At 53.5% G+C, this 16,702-nt stretch overlaps 1 protein-coding gene across 2 annotated transcripts; it reads right to left on the bottom strand.

The window, feature by feature from the left end:
• Nucleotides 1–916: 916 nt before the first annotated feature.
• On the bottom strand, nucleotides 917–16,683 carry NCF1 (neutrophil cytosolic factor 1). 2 transcript variants are annotated; one of them, XM_023218665.2, is made up of 12 exons: nucleotides 16,516–16,670; nucleotides 12,603–12,683; nucleotides 10,902–10,977; nucleotides 10,637–10,802; nucleotides 9,209–9,264; nucleotides 6,969–7,091; nucleotides 6,398–6,505; nucleotides 6,176–6,240; nucleotides 4,726–4,843; nucleotides 1,931–2,035; nucleotides 1,558–1,703; nucleotides 968–1,249 (listed from the first exon to the last, which is right to left on the bottom strand). In XM_023218665.2, exons 1-12 carry the CDS (start codon nucleotides 16,585–16,587, stop codon nucleotides 1,175–1,177), a joined length of 1,191 nt encoding a protein of 396 aa, XP_023074433.1. In that variant the 5' UTR covers nucleotides 16,588–16,670; the 3' UTR covers nucleotides 968–1,174. The 2 variants fall into 2 exon arrangements, with proteins under 2 accessions (XP_023074434.1, XP_023074433.1); XM_023218666.1 differs by lacking the exon at nucleotides 6,176–6,240 and having other exon boundaries at nucleotides 917–1,249; nucleotides 16,516–16,683.
• Nucleotides 16,684–16,702: the final 19 nt, after the last annotated feature.

Below are 16,702 nucleotides of genomic sequence, written 5' to 3'. Positions count from 1 at the left end.
CTGAGGGACCTGGCTCCCCCATCCTCACATACCCACTTCCGCATATGTGGGACAGCTCTCCCTGCCACTCGTGGCCTTCGTGACAAGTTACATCTTTTGCAAGACTGGCAGCTTCGCTTTGCACCTTCGTGTCTGCATTTTGCAGAAAGACCTGCCCTCAGAGCAAAGGCTCTCAGGCCACGGGCTGGCAGCAATGCTAGGGTGAGCGGTGAGGATGTGTTCATAGTGAATATTTGCTTTCTGGTACAACCTCACTACCAGGGCACAGTCTCAGTGAATAACAGAGGACACCCTGTACCTGTTACTTTTTTTTTTTTTTTTTTTTTTTTTTTTTGAGATAGAGTCTTGCTCTGTAGTCCAGGCTGGAGTGCAGTGGCACCATCTCGGCTCACTGCAACCTCTGCCTCCTGGGTTCAAGCGATGCTCATGCCTCAGCCTCCCCAGTAGCTGGGCTTATGGGCGCGTGCCACCACGCCCAGCTAATTTTTGTATTTTTGGTAGAGATGGGGTTTCACCATGTTGGCCAGGCTGGTCTCCGACTCCTGAGCTCAAGTGATCCTCCCACCTCGGCCTCCCAAAGTGCTGGGATTACAGGCGTGAGCCACTGCGCCCGGATCTAAGTTATAACATTTTTTTTTTTATCCCAGCTATAGGGTCACCCATGTACCCTGGATGGCAGCCTGTCTCCTGTCATGAGACAGGGCTGTCCCGCTGCACTGTGCCCACCCATCTTCAGGACTCTTCCGCCAGAGTCCAAGCAGGTGGTTTCTGACCAAACGGTCAGCAGGAAACCGGGAGTTCCTCTTGCACTTGGCCTTGTGCAAACCTGTTCTTGACCAAGGCCAGGGCAATATGCAACCAGACTTCGACTCTTGCAACTTCCCCCCAGCAGAACTCACAACCTCCTGTCCCTAACTTAGAAATACCCCTGGGGCGGAGCCCGGCCCTCCCGGCATCCCTGCAGAGCCTCGGTCCACTCCAAGCAACATTTATTGAGGGTGGCGGGAGCCGCGCTGGACAGGGGCCGGGGCTGGCCTCGGCGTCCAGACAACAGGTTCTATAGAACACGTATATACAGGGACGGGGCGGGAGGGGCCGAGACGCTAGCTGGCGACTGCGCTCTAGCCTCAGACGGCAGACGCCAGCTTCCGCTTGGTGCTCTCGCTGCAGCGGTTCAGGATGAGGTCAGCGCTGGGCCGCGGGGGCACCGCCGGCTGTGGTTTAGAACGCTGGGTCTGCGGCTCCTCCTCTGCGGGCAGAGCAGGGCCGAGTCAGAAGCCCCGCCCCGAACGATGGCCCCGCCCACAGTGATCTCTGGGCCCGCCCCGCCGCGTTCTCTAACTCCTGCTCCACCCTCTGGCCTCGCCTCGCGGTCGTGCCTCTCCCTCTGACTCCGCCTCTTAGGGATCGCTCCGCCCCCTAGCTCCCGCTCCTCCTCTGGGCCAACCTCCAGTCCCCGCCTCTCCCTCTGATTCCGCCCTCTGGCCCCGCCCCGCCGCTCTCCCGCTGACTCCGCCCCTAGGGTTACCCAGGCCTGCCCCCTTCTGCTGCACTCACCGAGAGGGCTCCCGGGGCTCTGCGGTCCCGGCCGCGCCTGGCGGCGCCGCTGCTGCAGAAAACGGACGCTGTTGCGGCGATAGGTGTCTTGGCTGAGGCGCTTCCGCGACCGCTGGTGGATGCTGTGCGCGTTGCGGATGGACGACCTGGCCCAGCGGGACAGGGCGTCGTCAAAGCCCGAGCGCGCCCCTGCCCCCAGGGACTCGATGAGCCCCCATACCGCGTCCAGGCGCGTCCAGCCCCTTTCCCCGGTGAGGGTTCTGCCTCTCCTGCCGCTGAGAGCCCCCGCCCCGGCACTACCAAGCTGCCTAGACAGAGCGAAACCGTGGTGCGCCCCCCTCGACCCCGCCCAGCCCCGGGGAATCCCGCTCACCTGCGGGGCGGCGCCCCGCGCTTGATCTGGCGTTGGGCCTGGGACACGTCTTGCCCCGACTTTTGCAGGTACATGGACGGGAAGTAGCCTGTGACGTCATCTTTCCTGCAACAGAGGCAGCCCTTGAGGCTGGGGCAGTCACCTGGGGGGCGCTCAGAGGAGGGGGTTTCAGGGCTCTCTCTGAACAATTGGGGTTAGGTCAGGCTGAGAGGTTGCAAACAACCGGACACCTGCCTCTGTGGGCCTCAGTTTCCTGGTCTGTGCAACTGAGACCCTTCCAGCAATCCTTCCACAGTCTATGCAGGGGCGGAGGTTAGCAGATCCAGATCACCGCAGGGAACAAGTATTTGCTATAAGACATTGGCAATAATGGGCAGGGCACGGTCCCTCACGCCTGTAATCCCAGTACTTTGAGGGATCTAGGTGGGAGGATTGCTTGAGGCCAGGAGTTCGAGACCAGCCTGGGCAACATAGCAAGACCCCCTATTGCTACCTCCCAAAAAAATTAAAGAAAAAAGAAGACATTGGCAGATATTTGCCAATTTTTCTTTTATGTTAACTGCCTTCTGTCTCCTACGAAACTTTGCCTACCTCCAAGCTACCAAATTCTGTGCTTTCTTCCAAATACTTTCCCCCTGCCCAACCCCAAGACAGAGTTTTGCTCTTGTTGCCTAGGCTGGAGTGCAATGGTGTGATGTCGGCTCATTGCAACCTCTGCTTCCCAAGTTCAAGCAATTCTCCTGCTTCAGCTTCCCAAGTAGCTAGGATTACAGGCATGTGCCACCACGCTTGGTTAATTTTGTATTTTTTTTGTAGAGACAGGATTTCACCATGTTGGTCATGGCCGGTCTCGAACTCCTGACCTCAAGTGATCCACCCGCCTCAGTCTCCCAAAGTGCTGGGATTACAGGTGTGAGCTCCCTGTCCAGCCCCAAACGCTTTTTAGTTTCAGGTTTTACTCTGGGATAAACCTGTGATCCATCTGAAGTAAACATCTGTGCACAGTGTGAGGTAGGGGTCTGGGTTTGTTTTTTGCTTTTTTTTTTTTTTTTTTTCCCAGTATGGAAATCCACCTGTTCCAGCACCATTTGTTGAAAAGACTTTCCTTCTATTCTCAATATTATATTTAGGAGTTAAAAAAAAAAAAAAAAAAAACTTTGCATAATACAAGGTTCACATAAAATCCTAATTCTTGGCTGATGGGAGGATCACAAGAAGATTATCAGGGACACAGGATGGGGTTTAATGTAGTGTGTGTCTTAAGGCTGAGAAATGCTGCCCCAAAGCCCTCTGGCCCAGGGCCCGGCTGCAGTTATGCATGTTGTGGTCCTAGCTTTAAGATAAGCTTGCAGCAGGGCGCCAGGCTGGTCCTGTGACCTAGGGCTCTGAAGACGCCAGCAAAGGCCCAGCATGGAGGCTTATTCCTGTAATCTCAGTGCTTTGGGAGGCCAAGGCAGGAGGATCTCTTGAGGCCAGGAGTTTAAGACTAGTCTTGGCAGCATAGTGAGACCTCATCCCTACAAAAAAATTAAAAAACATTAGCCAGATGTGGTGGTGCTCACCTGTAGTCCCAGCTACTTGGGAGGCTGAGGCGGGAGGATCGCTTGAATGAGTTATGACTGTGCTCCAGCCTGGAAGTCAGAGCAAGACCCTGTCTCAAAAAATAAATAAATTTGTAAAAAATGAAGACACAGGAAAGGACCTGGGAGGCCCTGTGGCTCCAGGGAAATGGCTCCACCAGCCACTAGAATTCTGTGATCCCCAGAATCAGAAAGAAAAAAAAAAATTAGTATTTCTGCATTCGTTTGGAGGATACACAGATGGGAATTGCAATGGAAGCCTTTTTTTTTTTTTTTTTTTTTAAAGAGACAGAGTCTTGTTCCATCACCCAGGCTGAAGTGCAGTGGTGCAGTCATAGCTCACTGCAGCCTCCAACTCCTGGGGTCAAGCAATCCTGTCACCTCAGCCTCTTGAGTAGCTGGGGCTACAGGCATGTGCTATTACGTACAGCTAATTTTTAAATTTTTTTGTGGAGACAGGGGTCTCCCTACATTGCCCAGGTTGGTCTTGAACTAGCCTTGAGTGATCCTCCCACTTCAGCTTCCCAAAGTGTTGGGATTACAGGCATGAGACACCACACCGAACCACAAGAAAGCTTTAACAGAAAAAGGAATTATCGATAAAAGGATGTAATCTTTTTTGTTTTTTTGAGATGGAGTTTCGCTCTTTGTCGCCCAGGCTGGAGTACAATGGTGCAATCTTGGCTCACTGCAACCTCTGCCTCCTGGGTTCAAGCAATTCTCCTGCCTCAGCCTCCTGAGTAGCTGGGATAACAGGCTCCCACCACCACACCCGACTAATTTTTCTATTTTTAGTAGAGACAGGGTTTTGCCATGTTGGCCAGGGTGGTCTCAAACTCCTGACCTCACGTGATCGTCCTGCCTCAGGCTCCCAAAGTGCTGGGATTACAGGCCTGAGTCACTGCGCCCAGCCAGGAATGTAATTATTTATACAACAGTTCACCATGTTGCCAGAGAAGGAATAATAATAGGTGGTTAGGGAAAGATCCTAAATCACAAAGCAAAGACGCATGCACTTGGACAAGGACATTGGATCCCCAGAAGACAGGCCAGGGTGGGCTCACCCCTCCCTGCTACTGAGATGGAAACTGAGCCCAGAGAGGGGCAGTGGCTTACCCAGAGTCCCAGGGACAAGTCACCCCAGATCCCCAAACACTCCCACCCTGGCTGGGGCTGACTCGGGTGGGTGCCCTGGATGGAGCGGAGCCCTCCTACCTGATGACCCACCAGCCGTCCAGGAGCTTGTGAATGACCTCAACAGCTTCGCCCTCGAGCAGGGACACCTCGTCCTCCTCCACAGCAGCGTAGGCCTTGATGGCAACGTACGGCTCGCCTGGTCCACGGCGGGGGCACAGAGCACGGTGTGAGATCTGGCCAGCCCGGGGCTCGCCACCCATCCCGTCTTCTTCTCTCTGCACCTGGGCTTCCTCCAGGCACTCCAGACCCACCCAGGGCCCACAGTTCCCCCTCTTCTGGGTCTCCTCCCTCCATCCGCCTACTCCATCCCGGTTTCCCTCGGCAAGCTCCTGCTGGCACCCTCTCTGGGGGCACACTCTGGACTTCTGCCCTCTGCCCCCTACACCCAGGTGAGCTTGTCCCCTCCCATTCATTGCCACCCACTCCGGGGACCAGATTCCACAACGATGAAGGTCTGTCCAGACACCTAAATATGACAAGAGACCAGCCATGGGTAGGTGGGTGGAGCACCTGTCCACGTGGCACTGGGAACTGCTTGGCTGTGACTGTCGGCCTGGGGGCTGCAGGCCTTCCCAGTGTTTAAACAATAGCCACAGGCCGGACGAGGTGGTTCCCGCCTGTAATCCTCGCACTTTGGGAGGCCGAGGTGGGTGGATCACCTGAGGTCAGGAGTTCGAGACCAGCCTGTCCAACATGGTGAAGCCCTGTCTCTACTAAAAATACAAAAATTAGCCTGGCATGGTGGTGCACACCTGTAATCCCAGCTACTCAGGAGGCTGAGGCGGAAGAATTGCTTGAACCCAGGAGGCGAAGGTTGCAGTGAGCCGAGATTACATTACTACACTCCAGCCTGGGTTGACAGAGCCAGACTTTGTAAAAAAAAAAAAAAAAGCTGTAAAACCACATAAAAGGGTGAAATCACGCCATTTTAAAATGTGGGTAACCAGGCCAGGGGCAGTGGCTCACACCTGTAATCCCACCCAGCCCTTTGGGAGACTGAGGCAGGTGGATCACCTGAGGTCAGAAGTTCGGGACCAGCCTGGTTAACATGGTAAAACCCATCTCTACTAAAAATACAAAAACTAGCTGGGTGTGGTGGCGCATGCCTGTAATCCCAGCTACTCAGGAGGCTGAGGCTGGAGAATCACTTGAACCAGGACAGCAGAGATTGCAGTGAACCGAGATCACACCACTGCACTCCAGCCTGAGCAAGGGAGTGAGACGCTGTCTCAACAACAACAACAAAGATAAATAAATTAATAAATAAATAAAATAAAATGGTAACCAATTCTATTATAGTTTTTTTTCAAGCTCAATGCAGGCCCCATCCAGCCCTAGCACTGCCAGTTTTCCCTTTCTGGTCAGTGATGATACCCCCACCTCCAGGCAGCCCTCCTTCCTGAGCCTAAGGTCTGCTCGTCCTTCAGTTTCCCACTGTACCTGACACATGCCCACAGACATAACTGACCTCCCACTCTCCCCCATCGTTTGCTCCTCCTCCTGGTTCCCTGTCCGGACCAAGGACATCGCAACCTGCCAGGGCCCCCCAAGCCAGAGAAGATGAGGTCTCAGCCCTGACTTTTCTGCCAAGCCAGCAACCAGCCCAGACTCCAAAGCAGTCACTCAACATCCCTGGGTCCCGCCTGCCCCTTTCTCCCACACCACTATGGCCTGGGAGGGCAGGGGGCACCTGCATAGTTGGGCTCAGGGTCTTCCGTCTCGTCGGGACTGTCCAGGGGCTCGAGGAAAGACGCTGGGATCCAGCCTCGCTTTGCTTTCATCTGACAGAACCACCAACCTGTGCCAGAGATGCGGGAATGTGACTGAGGGGCGGGACCCGGAGGCTCCCTGCAGCCACCAGGGACGGTGAGGACACAGGGACACAGACACACCGATGTCCAATGCTCAGATTTGGAAATGTCACCTTCTTCTCACTGGACAACGAGGTCACATGCATGCATGCACATATGTTCACAGAATCATAGCTCTGAGCCCACTTCATAATGAGCAGACAGTCCCATACCCGCCCAGACAGAACACTCAGACATGCACCACCCTGGCCTGCCATGCACAGATGCCCACAGCCATTGCAGGGTGCACACTCAGAGAGAGGGCGACTCGCAGTGTGGGGAGGACATTCAGGGCCCCTAAAGGAGCCAGAGTCCCCCCAGGGGCCAGGCTGCCTGAGCCTTGGCAGGGGGCTTGTGGCTGTGGGTTCCTGAGCCCCAGGGGAAGGAGCCCCGTAGGGCGGGAGGTCTGACCGCTCTCGCTCTTCTCCACGACCTCCACCACGTCCCCCATGGCCAGAGCCATCTCAGTGCCCGAGGTCTTCTCGTAGTCGGCAATGGCGCGGTACGTCTGCAGGATGATGGGGCCAGTGATGTCTGGGGCAGAGGGAGGGCAGGGTGAGTGGGCACTGCGGGGCCCATCTGGGTCTCCAGAACAGGTGCTGGCATCCTGAGTCTCTGCTGCCCTGCATTTCCTGGGCGCATAGCGTTCTCCAGGCTTTGGCCTCCCAATTCAAGCATGTCTTGTTCTCATCTGATGAAGTTAGCGAGCCTTTCTCAACTTTATTTTCTTTTTTGGAGACAGAGTCTTGCTCTGTTGCCCAGGTTAAAGTACAGTGACGTGATCACAGCTCACTGCAGCCCTGGACTCCTAGGCTCAAGCAATCTCCCTGCCTCAGCCTCCCGAATAGCTGGGACTGCAGGCATATGCCACTACACCTGGTTAATTTTTTATAAAGACAAGGTCTTGGGACAATGCCCAGGCTGGTCTTAAACTCCTGGGCTCAAAGGATTCTCCCACCTCAGCCTCTTAAAGTGTTGGGATTACAGGCATGGAGCCACTGCACCTGGCCTTTTCCCAACTTTTTTTTTTTTTTTTTTTTTTTTTTTCAGATGGAGTCTCACTCTGCCTCCCAGGCTGGAGTGCAGTGATACAGTTTTGGCTCATTCACCTTGGCAATTCACCTGCCTCAGCCTCCCAAGTAGCTGGGACTACAAGCACCCGCCACCACGCCCAGCTAATTTTTGTATATTTAGTAAAGATGGAGTTTCAAGATATTGGTCAAGCTGGTCTTGAACTCCTGACCTCGGGTGATCCACCCACCTCGGCCTCCCAAAGTGCCGAGATTACAGGCATAAACCACAGCGCCTGGCCTTTTCCTAACTTTAAGGTGCACTCGAATGCCTGGGATTTTGCTAAAATGCCTATCCTGTTCAGTAGGCCCACCGAGGGACCTGAGTGCGTTTCTGACCAGCCCCTTCATCCAGCCGAGGAGGTGCTGATGCTGTTTGTTATTGGCTGAGATCAGTCTTCTCAAACTTCGTATGTTGAAGTCCTAACCCCCCAGTTAGGGCCACTATGCCTTAGAGTGTGGGTGTATTTGGAGATAGGGTCTTGCAAGAGGTAATTAAGTTAAAATGAGGTCATTAGAGTGGGCCCTAACCCAACAGGCCTGGTGTCCTTACAAGCAGAAGAAAAAGCCGGGCACAGTGGCTCATGTCTGCAATCCCAGCACTTTGGGAGGCCGAGGCAGGAGGGTTGCTTGAGGCCAAGAGCTTAAGACCAGCCTGGGCAATGTCGTGAGACCCCATCTCTACCAAAAACTTAAAAATTAGCTGGGCATGGTGGCACACACCTGTAATCCCAGCTACTTGGGAGGCTGAGGTGGGAGGATCGCTTCAGCCCAGGAGGTCAAGGCTGTAGTGAGCTACGATCACACCACTTCACTCCAGCCTGGGCAATAGAGCGAGACCCTGCCACTGAAAACAACAAAAACAAAATAGTGGCTGGCACAGAGTAAGTGCTTCACTAATGTTAGCTATTATTATTATTGTTGTTGTTATTAGCAGAGACTGTGCAATAATATTAGAAACTGCCACAGCCCTGCATCACTTCTGAAGGCCATGTTGGCCTCCAAAGCCTGTTCATTCATTCAGCCACAAACACTGCCCCGGCTGCCGGGAGCCAGGGTCTGTGCTGGTCTCTGCACTGCCCCTGCAAAGGGCTCCTTTCAGTCTCCAAGGACCTTCCAAACACCCAATTCTTCTTCTTCTTCTTCTTTTTTTTTTTTTTTTTTGAGATGGGGGTTGGCTCTGTCACCCAGGCTGGAGTGCAATGGCATGATCTGGGCTCACTGCAAACTCCATCTCCCAGGTTCAAGCGATTCTCCTGCCTCAGCCTTCCAAGTGGCTGGGACTACAGGCGCCCACCACCACACCTGGCTAATTTGGATTTTTAGTAGAGACGGGGTTTCTCCATGTTGGCCAGGCTGGTCTCAAACCCCTGACCTCAAGTGATCCGCCCACCTCGGCCTCCCAAAGTGCTGAGATTACAGGCATGACCAACCGCACCCGACCCAAAGACCCAATTCTTCAGCAGGGTAGCTGTGAGCCCTCCCGATCTGCTCCCAGCCCCCGCTTTTTTCCCTGAACACCCCCCAACTCTGGATCTCCTCGGGGTGACCCTGCCCCTGGCTGCCCCACTGTCCTCTCACCAGCTGCGGTACTCTTGCCATCTTTGGGCAGCAAGTATGTCTCTGGCTTTTTTGTCCTGAGGAGAGAACAGTCTGGGTGAGACCCTCGGCTTCCCACGGAGGAAGGAGAGGCGCTGGGTAGAGCTACAGAAGAGCTCCCCAAGAGAAAAGGGACCTGGGGAAGGGAAGGGGCACTGCGGAGAGAAGAGAACAACTGGACTGGCTGAGGAAGGGCTTCGGGAAGTGACAGGGGCGGGGGGATCTGCTCGGGCAGCCCAAGGGAGGGACATGAGGAGGACACTGCATAGCCTCCTGCAGACTCTAAGGATGCCCTAAGCCTGGGAAATGCTCTTGAGGGCTCCCAGACCATCTTCTTTCCCCTTCCCCTTCCCCTTCTTCTTCTTCTTTCTTTTTTGAGACAGAGTCTCGCTCTGTCACCTAGGCTGGAGTGCAGTGGCACGATCTCAGCCCACTGCAACCTCTGCCTCCAGGGTTCAAGCGATTCTCCTGCCTCAGCCTCCCAAGTAGCTGGGTTTACAGGAGCACGCCACTATGCCTGACTAAATTTTTATATTTTTGGTAGAGATGGGATTTCACCATGTTGGCCAGGATGGTCTCGAACTCCTGACCTCAGGTGATCCGCCCACCTTGACCTTCCAAAGTGCTGGGATTATAGGCGTGAGCCACTGTGCCCGGCCTCTTCCTCCTTCTGGAGCCCTGAGAGAGCAGGCAATGAGGAGCGGACTCCACTGTGGAGTCCATCCTTCCCCCACCTCCCAGGCTGATGAGAACTGCCCTTCCTTGGACCAGGGGACACCTTCAAGGGTCAATAAGTGCTGGCCGGAGCAATGCTGCCTGTCTCTGTCTTGGCAGCCTGGGTGCCTTGGCGAGGGGGTAACGTCCTGTCCTCATGTCCCCCACTTTGAGCTTCAGTGACCAGAGAGGGGTGGAGAAGGGAACTTCCCCAGCCTGCCTGCAGCTCCCTCAGCCTCTCAGGTGCCTTCCACACAGGGTCCTGGGTACAGGAGACCCCAGACCTGCTCAGTACTTAGCAGAGTCATCAACCCACATCCTTCTGGGGAGCTCCGCAAGACACCCAGTGCTTCATCTGATCCTCTCTGCCCGTTATAAAAATGGAGAACCTGCATTCAGAGAGCAGTGGTGCCTGGCTCCGGGTCCCATGGCCAGGTTGCCGCAGGGTTAGGATGAGGACCCAGGACTTTGGACCTCCGGCCCCGAGTGCTTCCCCCAGTGCCCTGAGGTGTGAAGGATGAAGGTGGAGGCTTGGCGGGGTCACAGGGGCCGGAGGTGGAATCTGCCTCCTCTTTCTGGCTGTGTGGCTCTGAGAAGGCGGCTTTCCCTCTCTGAGCCTCGGTTTCCTCATCTACAAAACACGGAAAGTCCCACCCCCTTCCCTCTCCCGCCTGGCAGGGTGAAAAGGCCACTCACTGGTTGTCCGTGGGGAGCTTGAGGTCATCAGGGCGCACCTTGAAGAAGTCGAGGAGGTGGGGACAGCGGGAGATCTTGGTGGGCAGGCTCATGAGTGTGCTGCAGTACTCAGTAAGCGTGCCCTGGCGGTTCTCGGCGGCCCGCTGCCCGTCGAACCACCTGGGAGCTGGCACCAGAGAACATGAGGTCAAGCCCGAGAAGGGCTGGGAGGGCAACTGAGCCCCCGCCACCAACCCCCCGACAGGCAGCTCAGCCCCGCGCTCACCTGGAAGGTGGGGAATAATCCTATTCTCTGGATTGATCGCCCCTGCCTCAATAGGGAACATTTCTTTTAAGGTTTTCTAAACATTAAAAAGACAAGAAGACAAGGAATATTTGTAGTTTACAACACTTGGAAAAGCACGAGATTGGAAGTGACCTAAATACCTCTCAAAACTACCTAAAAGGCTGAGTGTGGTGGCTCACACTTGTAATCCCAGCACTTTGGGAGGCTGTCGCGAGTGGATCACTTGAGGTCAGGAGTTCAAGACCAGCCTGGCCAACATGGTGAAACTCCATCTCTACTAAAAATACAAAAATTAGCTGGGAGTGTTGGCACACGCCTGTAATCCTGGCTACTCAGGAGGCTGAGGTGGGAGAATTGCTTAAACCCGGGAGGCGGAGGTTACAGTGAGCAGAGATGGCACCACTGCATTCCAACCTGGGTGACAAAGTGAGACACTGCCTTAATATCTCGGGCCTAGAAATTTCGGTGGCAATCTGGATTCCTTGATTAGCAGAGGCACTGGCCTCTCTGCCTCCCATGTGCAAGTCACCAGCAAATCCTTTTGCTTCCAATCCCCAAACCTCTTTGGGATCTGACCGCTTCCCACCAACACCACCCTCCTGGCCCTAGCCACTACCAGGCCCCCGTCCACCCTTGTCTGTCCTCAATCCAGTCACCAGAGGGATCCTCTTAAAACTCAGGTTGGCCAGGTTCAGGGGCTCAAACCTGTAATCCTAGCAATTTGGGAGGCTGAGGCGGGAGGATCACTTGAGTCCAAGTGTTAGAGACCAGCCTGGGCAACATAGTGAAACCCCATCTTTGCAAAAAACAAATCAGGAAAAGGAGCCAGGTGTGGTGGTGCACGCCTGTGATCTCAACGTGGGAGGCTGAGATGGGAGAATCGCTTCAGCCCTGGAAGTTGAGACTGCAGTGAGCCGAGATCTCACCATTGCACCCCAGCCTGGGCGACAGAGCAAGACCTCATCTCAAAAGAAAAACAAATATTAAAAAAACTGATAACTCATTCTTAAGAAGATACAAATGTAAAATTTAGGAAAATAACTACCATTGGGACCACAACCACGAGGAAAATGTTTACCAGCAGGTGCATTTGTTATTCGGGATCCAGAACTTGGCTTTGTTTTTCAAAAGTGGTAAGAATGGGTCCGTTCTAGGAATGTTCTGGGAGATCCTGTCCGTTTTACTTTAAAATGAGAATTTGGTGTTTCTCATTTTATTCATTGTTTTCAGCAAGACTACTTAAATGTTTCAGGGGGAAAAATGTTTTTTAAAATGCCCCCTTAGCTTTGGGAGGCCAAGGTAGGAGGATCACTTGAGGTCTGGAGTTCAAGACCAGCTTAGGCAACATAGTGAGATCCCCGTCTTTAAAAAAATACAAAAAATACAAAAAATTAGCCACACACGGTGATGTGCACCTACAGTGCCAGCTATTCAGGAGGCTGAGGCAGCAGGATCGCTTGAGTCCCAGTGGTTGAGGCTGCAGTGAGCTATGATTGCACTGCAGCCTGGGTGACAGAGCAAGACGCTGTCACAAAAATATATATAAATAAATAAATCCCCTTTAACTGTGGTCTGGGAGGGGATTCTGGGTTCTGCAGTTTCCGCACCTGGGCTAAGGTCCTCCCCAAAGGGTGGAGCTGGAACGGTGGGTCCCTCTCCCTCCTCCGTCCCCACACTCACATGGAACTCGTAGATCTCGGTGAAGCGCCGGTACACCACCTTCTCGGACAGGTCCTGCCATTTCACCAGAAACATGTACACCTGGGGGAAGGCCAGAGTGGGGGAGACCCCATGCAGCTTCTGAAGAGGCTTTGCTGTGTGCACCCAGGATCCCACTACCCCCTGGAGGAAGTCCAGAGGATTGGGTGAGGGACATCTTTGGGGTGGTCCAGGATTGCAGAAAAGGCACAAACGTGGACCCCAGTGCTGCCACACCCCAGCCTTGAGACCCAGGGCAAGATGGTCAGCTTCTCTCAAATGGACTCATCTGTAAATTGGAGATAAAAGTAGGACATAGGCGGCCAGGTGCGGTGGCTGAAGCCTGTAATCCCAGCACTTTGGGAGGCCGAGACAGGCGGATCATGAGGTCAGGAGATCGAGACCATCCTGGCTAACACGGTGAAACCCCGTCTCTACTAAAAAATACAAAAAACTAGCTGGGCGAGGTGGTGGGCGCCTGTAGTCCCAGCTACTCGGGAGGCTGAGGCAGGAGAATGGCGTAAACCCGGGAGGCAGAGCTTGCAGTGAGCTGAGATCCGGCCACTGCACTCCAGCCTGGGCGACAGAGCGAGACTCCGTCTCAAAAAAAAAAGTAGGACCTAGGCTGCGCACGGTGGCTCACACCTGGAATCCCAGCACTTTTTAGGACTGAGGTGGGAAGATCACTTGAGTTTAGGAGTTCGAGACTAGCCTGGGCAACATAGCGAGATCCCCATATCTACTAAAAATACAAAAATTGGCTGGGTGTGGTGCCGCACATCTGTGGTCCCAGCTGAGGCAGGAGAATTGCTTGAGCCTTGTAGGTCAAGGCTTTAGTGAGCTCTGATTGCACCACTGCACTCCAGCTTGGGTTGGGAGGGGAGGGGAGAGTCAGGCAGTTTGGGCATAGTGGCTCATGTCTGTAATCCCAGAACTTTGGGAGGCCAAGGCAGGTGGATCACCTGAGGTCAGGAGTTCGAGATCAGCCTGACCAATATGGTGAAACTCCATCTCTACTAAAAATACAAAACTTAGCTGGGAGTGGCGGTGGGTGGTTGTAATTCCAGCTACTTGGGAGGCTGCGACAGGAGAATTGCTTGAACCCGGGAGGTGCAGGCTGCAGTGAGCCGAGGTTGTGCCACTGCACCCCAACCTGGGTGACAGAGTGAGACTCCCTCTGAAAAAAATTAAAAAGAAGACAACACTGCATCTAACATCCACTGACTTGGATGTGCAAACTGAATCTAATGAAGAGAAACCCAAACCAAGGGACATTGTACAAAGTAACTGGCCTGCTCTCTGCAAACATCAAAGTTGCAAAAGACAAAGACTGATTAAGACTGATCCAGAATCAGCTGGGTGCGGTGGCTTACGCCTGTAATCCCAGCACTTTGGGAGGTTGAGGCGGGCAGATCACCTGAGGTCAGGAGTTCAAGATCAGTCTGGCCAACATGGTGAAACCGTGTCTCTACTAAAAATACAAAAATTAGCTGGGCGTGATGGCGCATGCCTGTAATCCCAGCTACTCAGGAGGCTGAGGCACAAGAATTGCTTGAACTCAGGAGGCAGAGGTTGCATGAGTGGAGATCGTGCCACTGCACTCCAGCCTGAGTGACAGAGCAAGACTCCATCTCATAAAAACAAAAAACAAGCAAACAAATAAAACTGATCCAGAATCAACATGGCGAAACCCTGTCTCTACCAGAAAATACGAGCTGGGCGTTGTGGCGGGCACCTGTATTCCTAGCTACTCAGGAGGCTGAGGCAGGAGAATCTCTTGAACCTGAGAGGCAGAGGTTGCAGTGAACCGAGATTGCACCACTGCACTCCAGTCTGGCGACAGAGTGAGACACTGTGCCAAAAAAAAAAAAAAAAAGAAAAAGAAAAAAGATAAAAAGACTGACCCAGATTAAAGAAGGTTAAAGGCCATGACATGGATCCTTGGGTGGATCCTAGACCTGAAAAAAGTTTTTACTGCAGAGGACAAAACTTTTTTTTACTGAGATATTACTGAGTAATTTTTTACTGAGATTACTTTACTGAGATATTGGGGGAATCTCAGTAAAGTCTGTGGGTGGATAATGGTGTTTTGTCCATGTTAATTTCCTGATTTTGACACGTGCATTGTGATTATGTAAGAGAATGCCCTTGATTTTAAGAAATGCCTAACAACTAGTATTGAGAGGTAAAGAAACACGTCTTCAACTCCCTCTCAAATAATTCACAAAATATACCTAGAAAGAGAGGTGTGGATGAAGGTGAGGGAAAGATTATTGGAGTGATTGGTACTGTCTTGAAGCCCAGTAGGCTTTCTGTAAATTTGAAATTTCAAAACTGAAAGTTACAAAGAAAAGGAGAAAAGTGACTAGGCACAGTAGCTCACGCTTGTAATCCTAGCACTGTGGGAGGCTGAGACCAGAGAGTTGCTTAAGCCGAGGAGTTCAAGATTAGCCTGTACAGGCCCGGCGCAGTGGCTCAAGCCTGTAATCCCAGCACTTTGGGAGGCCGAGACGGGCAGATCACAAGGTCAGGAGATCGAGACCATCCTGGCTAATACGGTGAAACCCCGTCTCTACTAAAAAATACAAAAAACTAGCCGGGTGAGGTGGCGGGCGCCTGTAGTCCCAGCTACTCGGAAGGCTGAGGCAGGAGAATGGCGTGAACCTGGGAGGCGGAGCTTGCAGGGAGCTGAGATCCGGCCACTGCACTCCAGCCTGGGCCACAGAGTGAGACTTCGTCTCAAAAAAAAAAAAAAAAAAAAAAAAAGATTAGCCCGTACAACATAGTGAAACCTCATCTCTACAAAAATTTTAAAAATTAGCCAGGAGTGGTGGTGTGTGCCTGTAGCCCCAGCTACTCAAGGGGCTGAGGCAGGAGGATCGCTTGGGCCTGGCAGGTCGAGGCTGCAGTGAGCTATGATCGCACCACTGCACTCCAGACCTCATTTCAAAAAAACAGGCCCAGGAATGGTGGCTCCCAGCACTTTGGGAGGCCGAAGCGGGTGGATCACTTTGAGGTCAGGAGTTTGAGACCAGCCTGGCCAACATGGTGAAACCCTGTCTCTACTAAAAATACAAATATTAGCCAGGTGTGGTGGCGGGCAGCTGTAATCCCAACTACTCTGGAGGCTGAGGCAGGAGAACCAGTTGAACCCAGAAGACGGAGGTTGCAGTGAGCCGAGATCACGCCACTGCACTCTGGCCTGGGCAACAGAGCAAGACTCTGTCTCAAAAAACAAAACGCAACAAAAAAGAGAAAGGTCTTGGCACATAGGACTAAATGTTCCATACAACCTTCATTCAATTTCCTAAATGTGGTTTCTCCCTGGCCTTCCTATGGGATTAGGGGACCCAGTGGACTTGCCTGTCTGAGCAGGCATTTGTCTAGCCTCCCGGGGGACAGATGGGAGGACTCTTGGCCCCTGTGATGGTGTCACCCTACTGGAGAGGATAAGACTCTAACTGACACTACAAGCAGCTGGGGAGAGAGAGAGAGCTTTAGTTTCCAGGCCTCCCTCCCGGGAGGGCCACTCTCTGATAGCAGGGCTAGTCAGGGATGGCTTCCTGGAGGAGTGGGCCTTGGACCTGAGAGAGTGCTAGGCTGCCTGGCCATGGCAGGGGAGCAGAAAGAGGACTCCTGGCTAAGTCTGAGGGCCTGGCTGGGGACACAGGTGGGGACAGTAAAGGGCTGGGGCCCAGGGCAGGTCCAAGGGAACTGTCTTCCCCGGGTGGAGTCTAGGATCAGAGGGGTAGATCCAGGCCCAAAGACCAGGGACCGTGTGCTAAGACCCTGCCCCCTTAGTCCTCACTGGAGCTGGTTGGCCTTGGGACTGTAAGGGTGGCCGCGGTGTCCCTCCCGTATCCCCGCCATGGGATCCCCTCCACCAGCTACTCACATAGTGCTGGTTGGGTACGAAGCGCTTCTCAAAGCCCAGCAGGGCGATGTGACGGATGAAGGTGTCCCCCATGACTGGGTGGCCTCCAGCGCTCCCTGGCACTTCCAGGCTGCGCCTTAAATGCACTGGAAAGAGGAAGTCGCTTCTGTCGCGGTCGGGACAGGGGGCAGGGAGGGTACAGAAAAAG

Source organism: Piliocolobus tephrosceles, chromosome 8 (assembly GCF_002776525.5).
Source record: "Piliocolobus tephrosceles isolate RC106 chromosome 8, ASM277652v3, whole genome shotgun sequence".
Classification (NCBI taxonomy): Eukaryota; Metazoa; Chordata; class Mammalia; order Primates; family Cercopithecidae; genus Piliocolobus; species Piliocolobus tephrosceles.
The sequence above is the reverse complement of the archived record's forward strand: the minus strand, read 5'-3'. Positions and strand labels throughout refer to the sequence as shown.

Coding starts and splice junctions, on each gene's coding strand:
- NCF1 (XM_023218665.2), bottom strand. CDS start 16,587: ATGGGGGACACCTTCATCCGTCACATCGCCCTGCTGGGCTTTGAGAAG. Junction 10,978..12,602: donor CCGAGATCTACGAGTTCCAT/GTGAGTGTGGGG, acceptor TTTAATGTTTAG/AAAACCTTAAAAGAAATGTT. Junction 2,036..4,725: donor GACGGCTGGTGGGTCATCAG/GTAGGAGGGCTC, acceptor CCTCTGTTGCAG/GAAAGATGACGTCACAGGCT.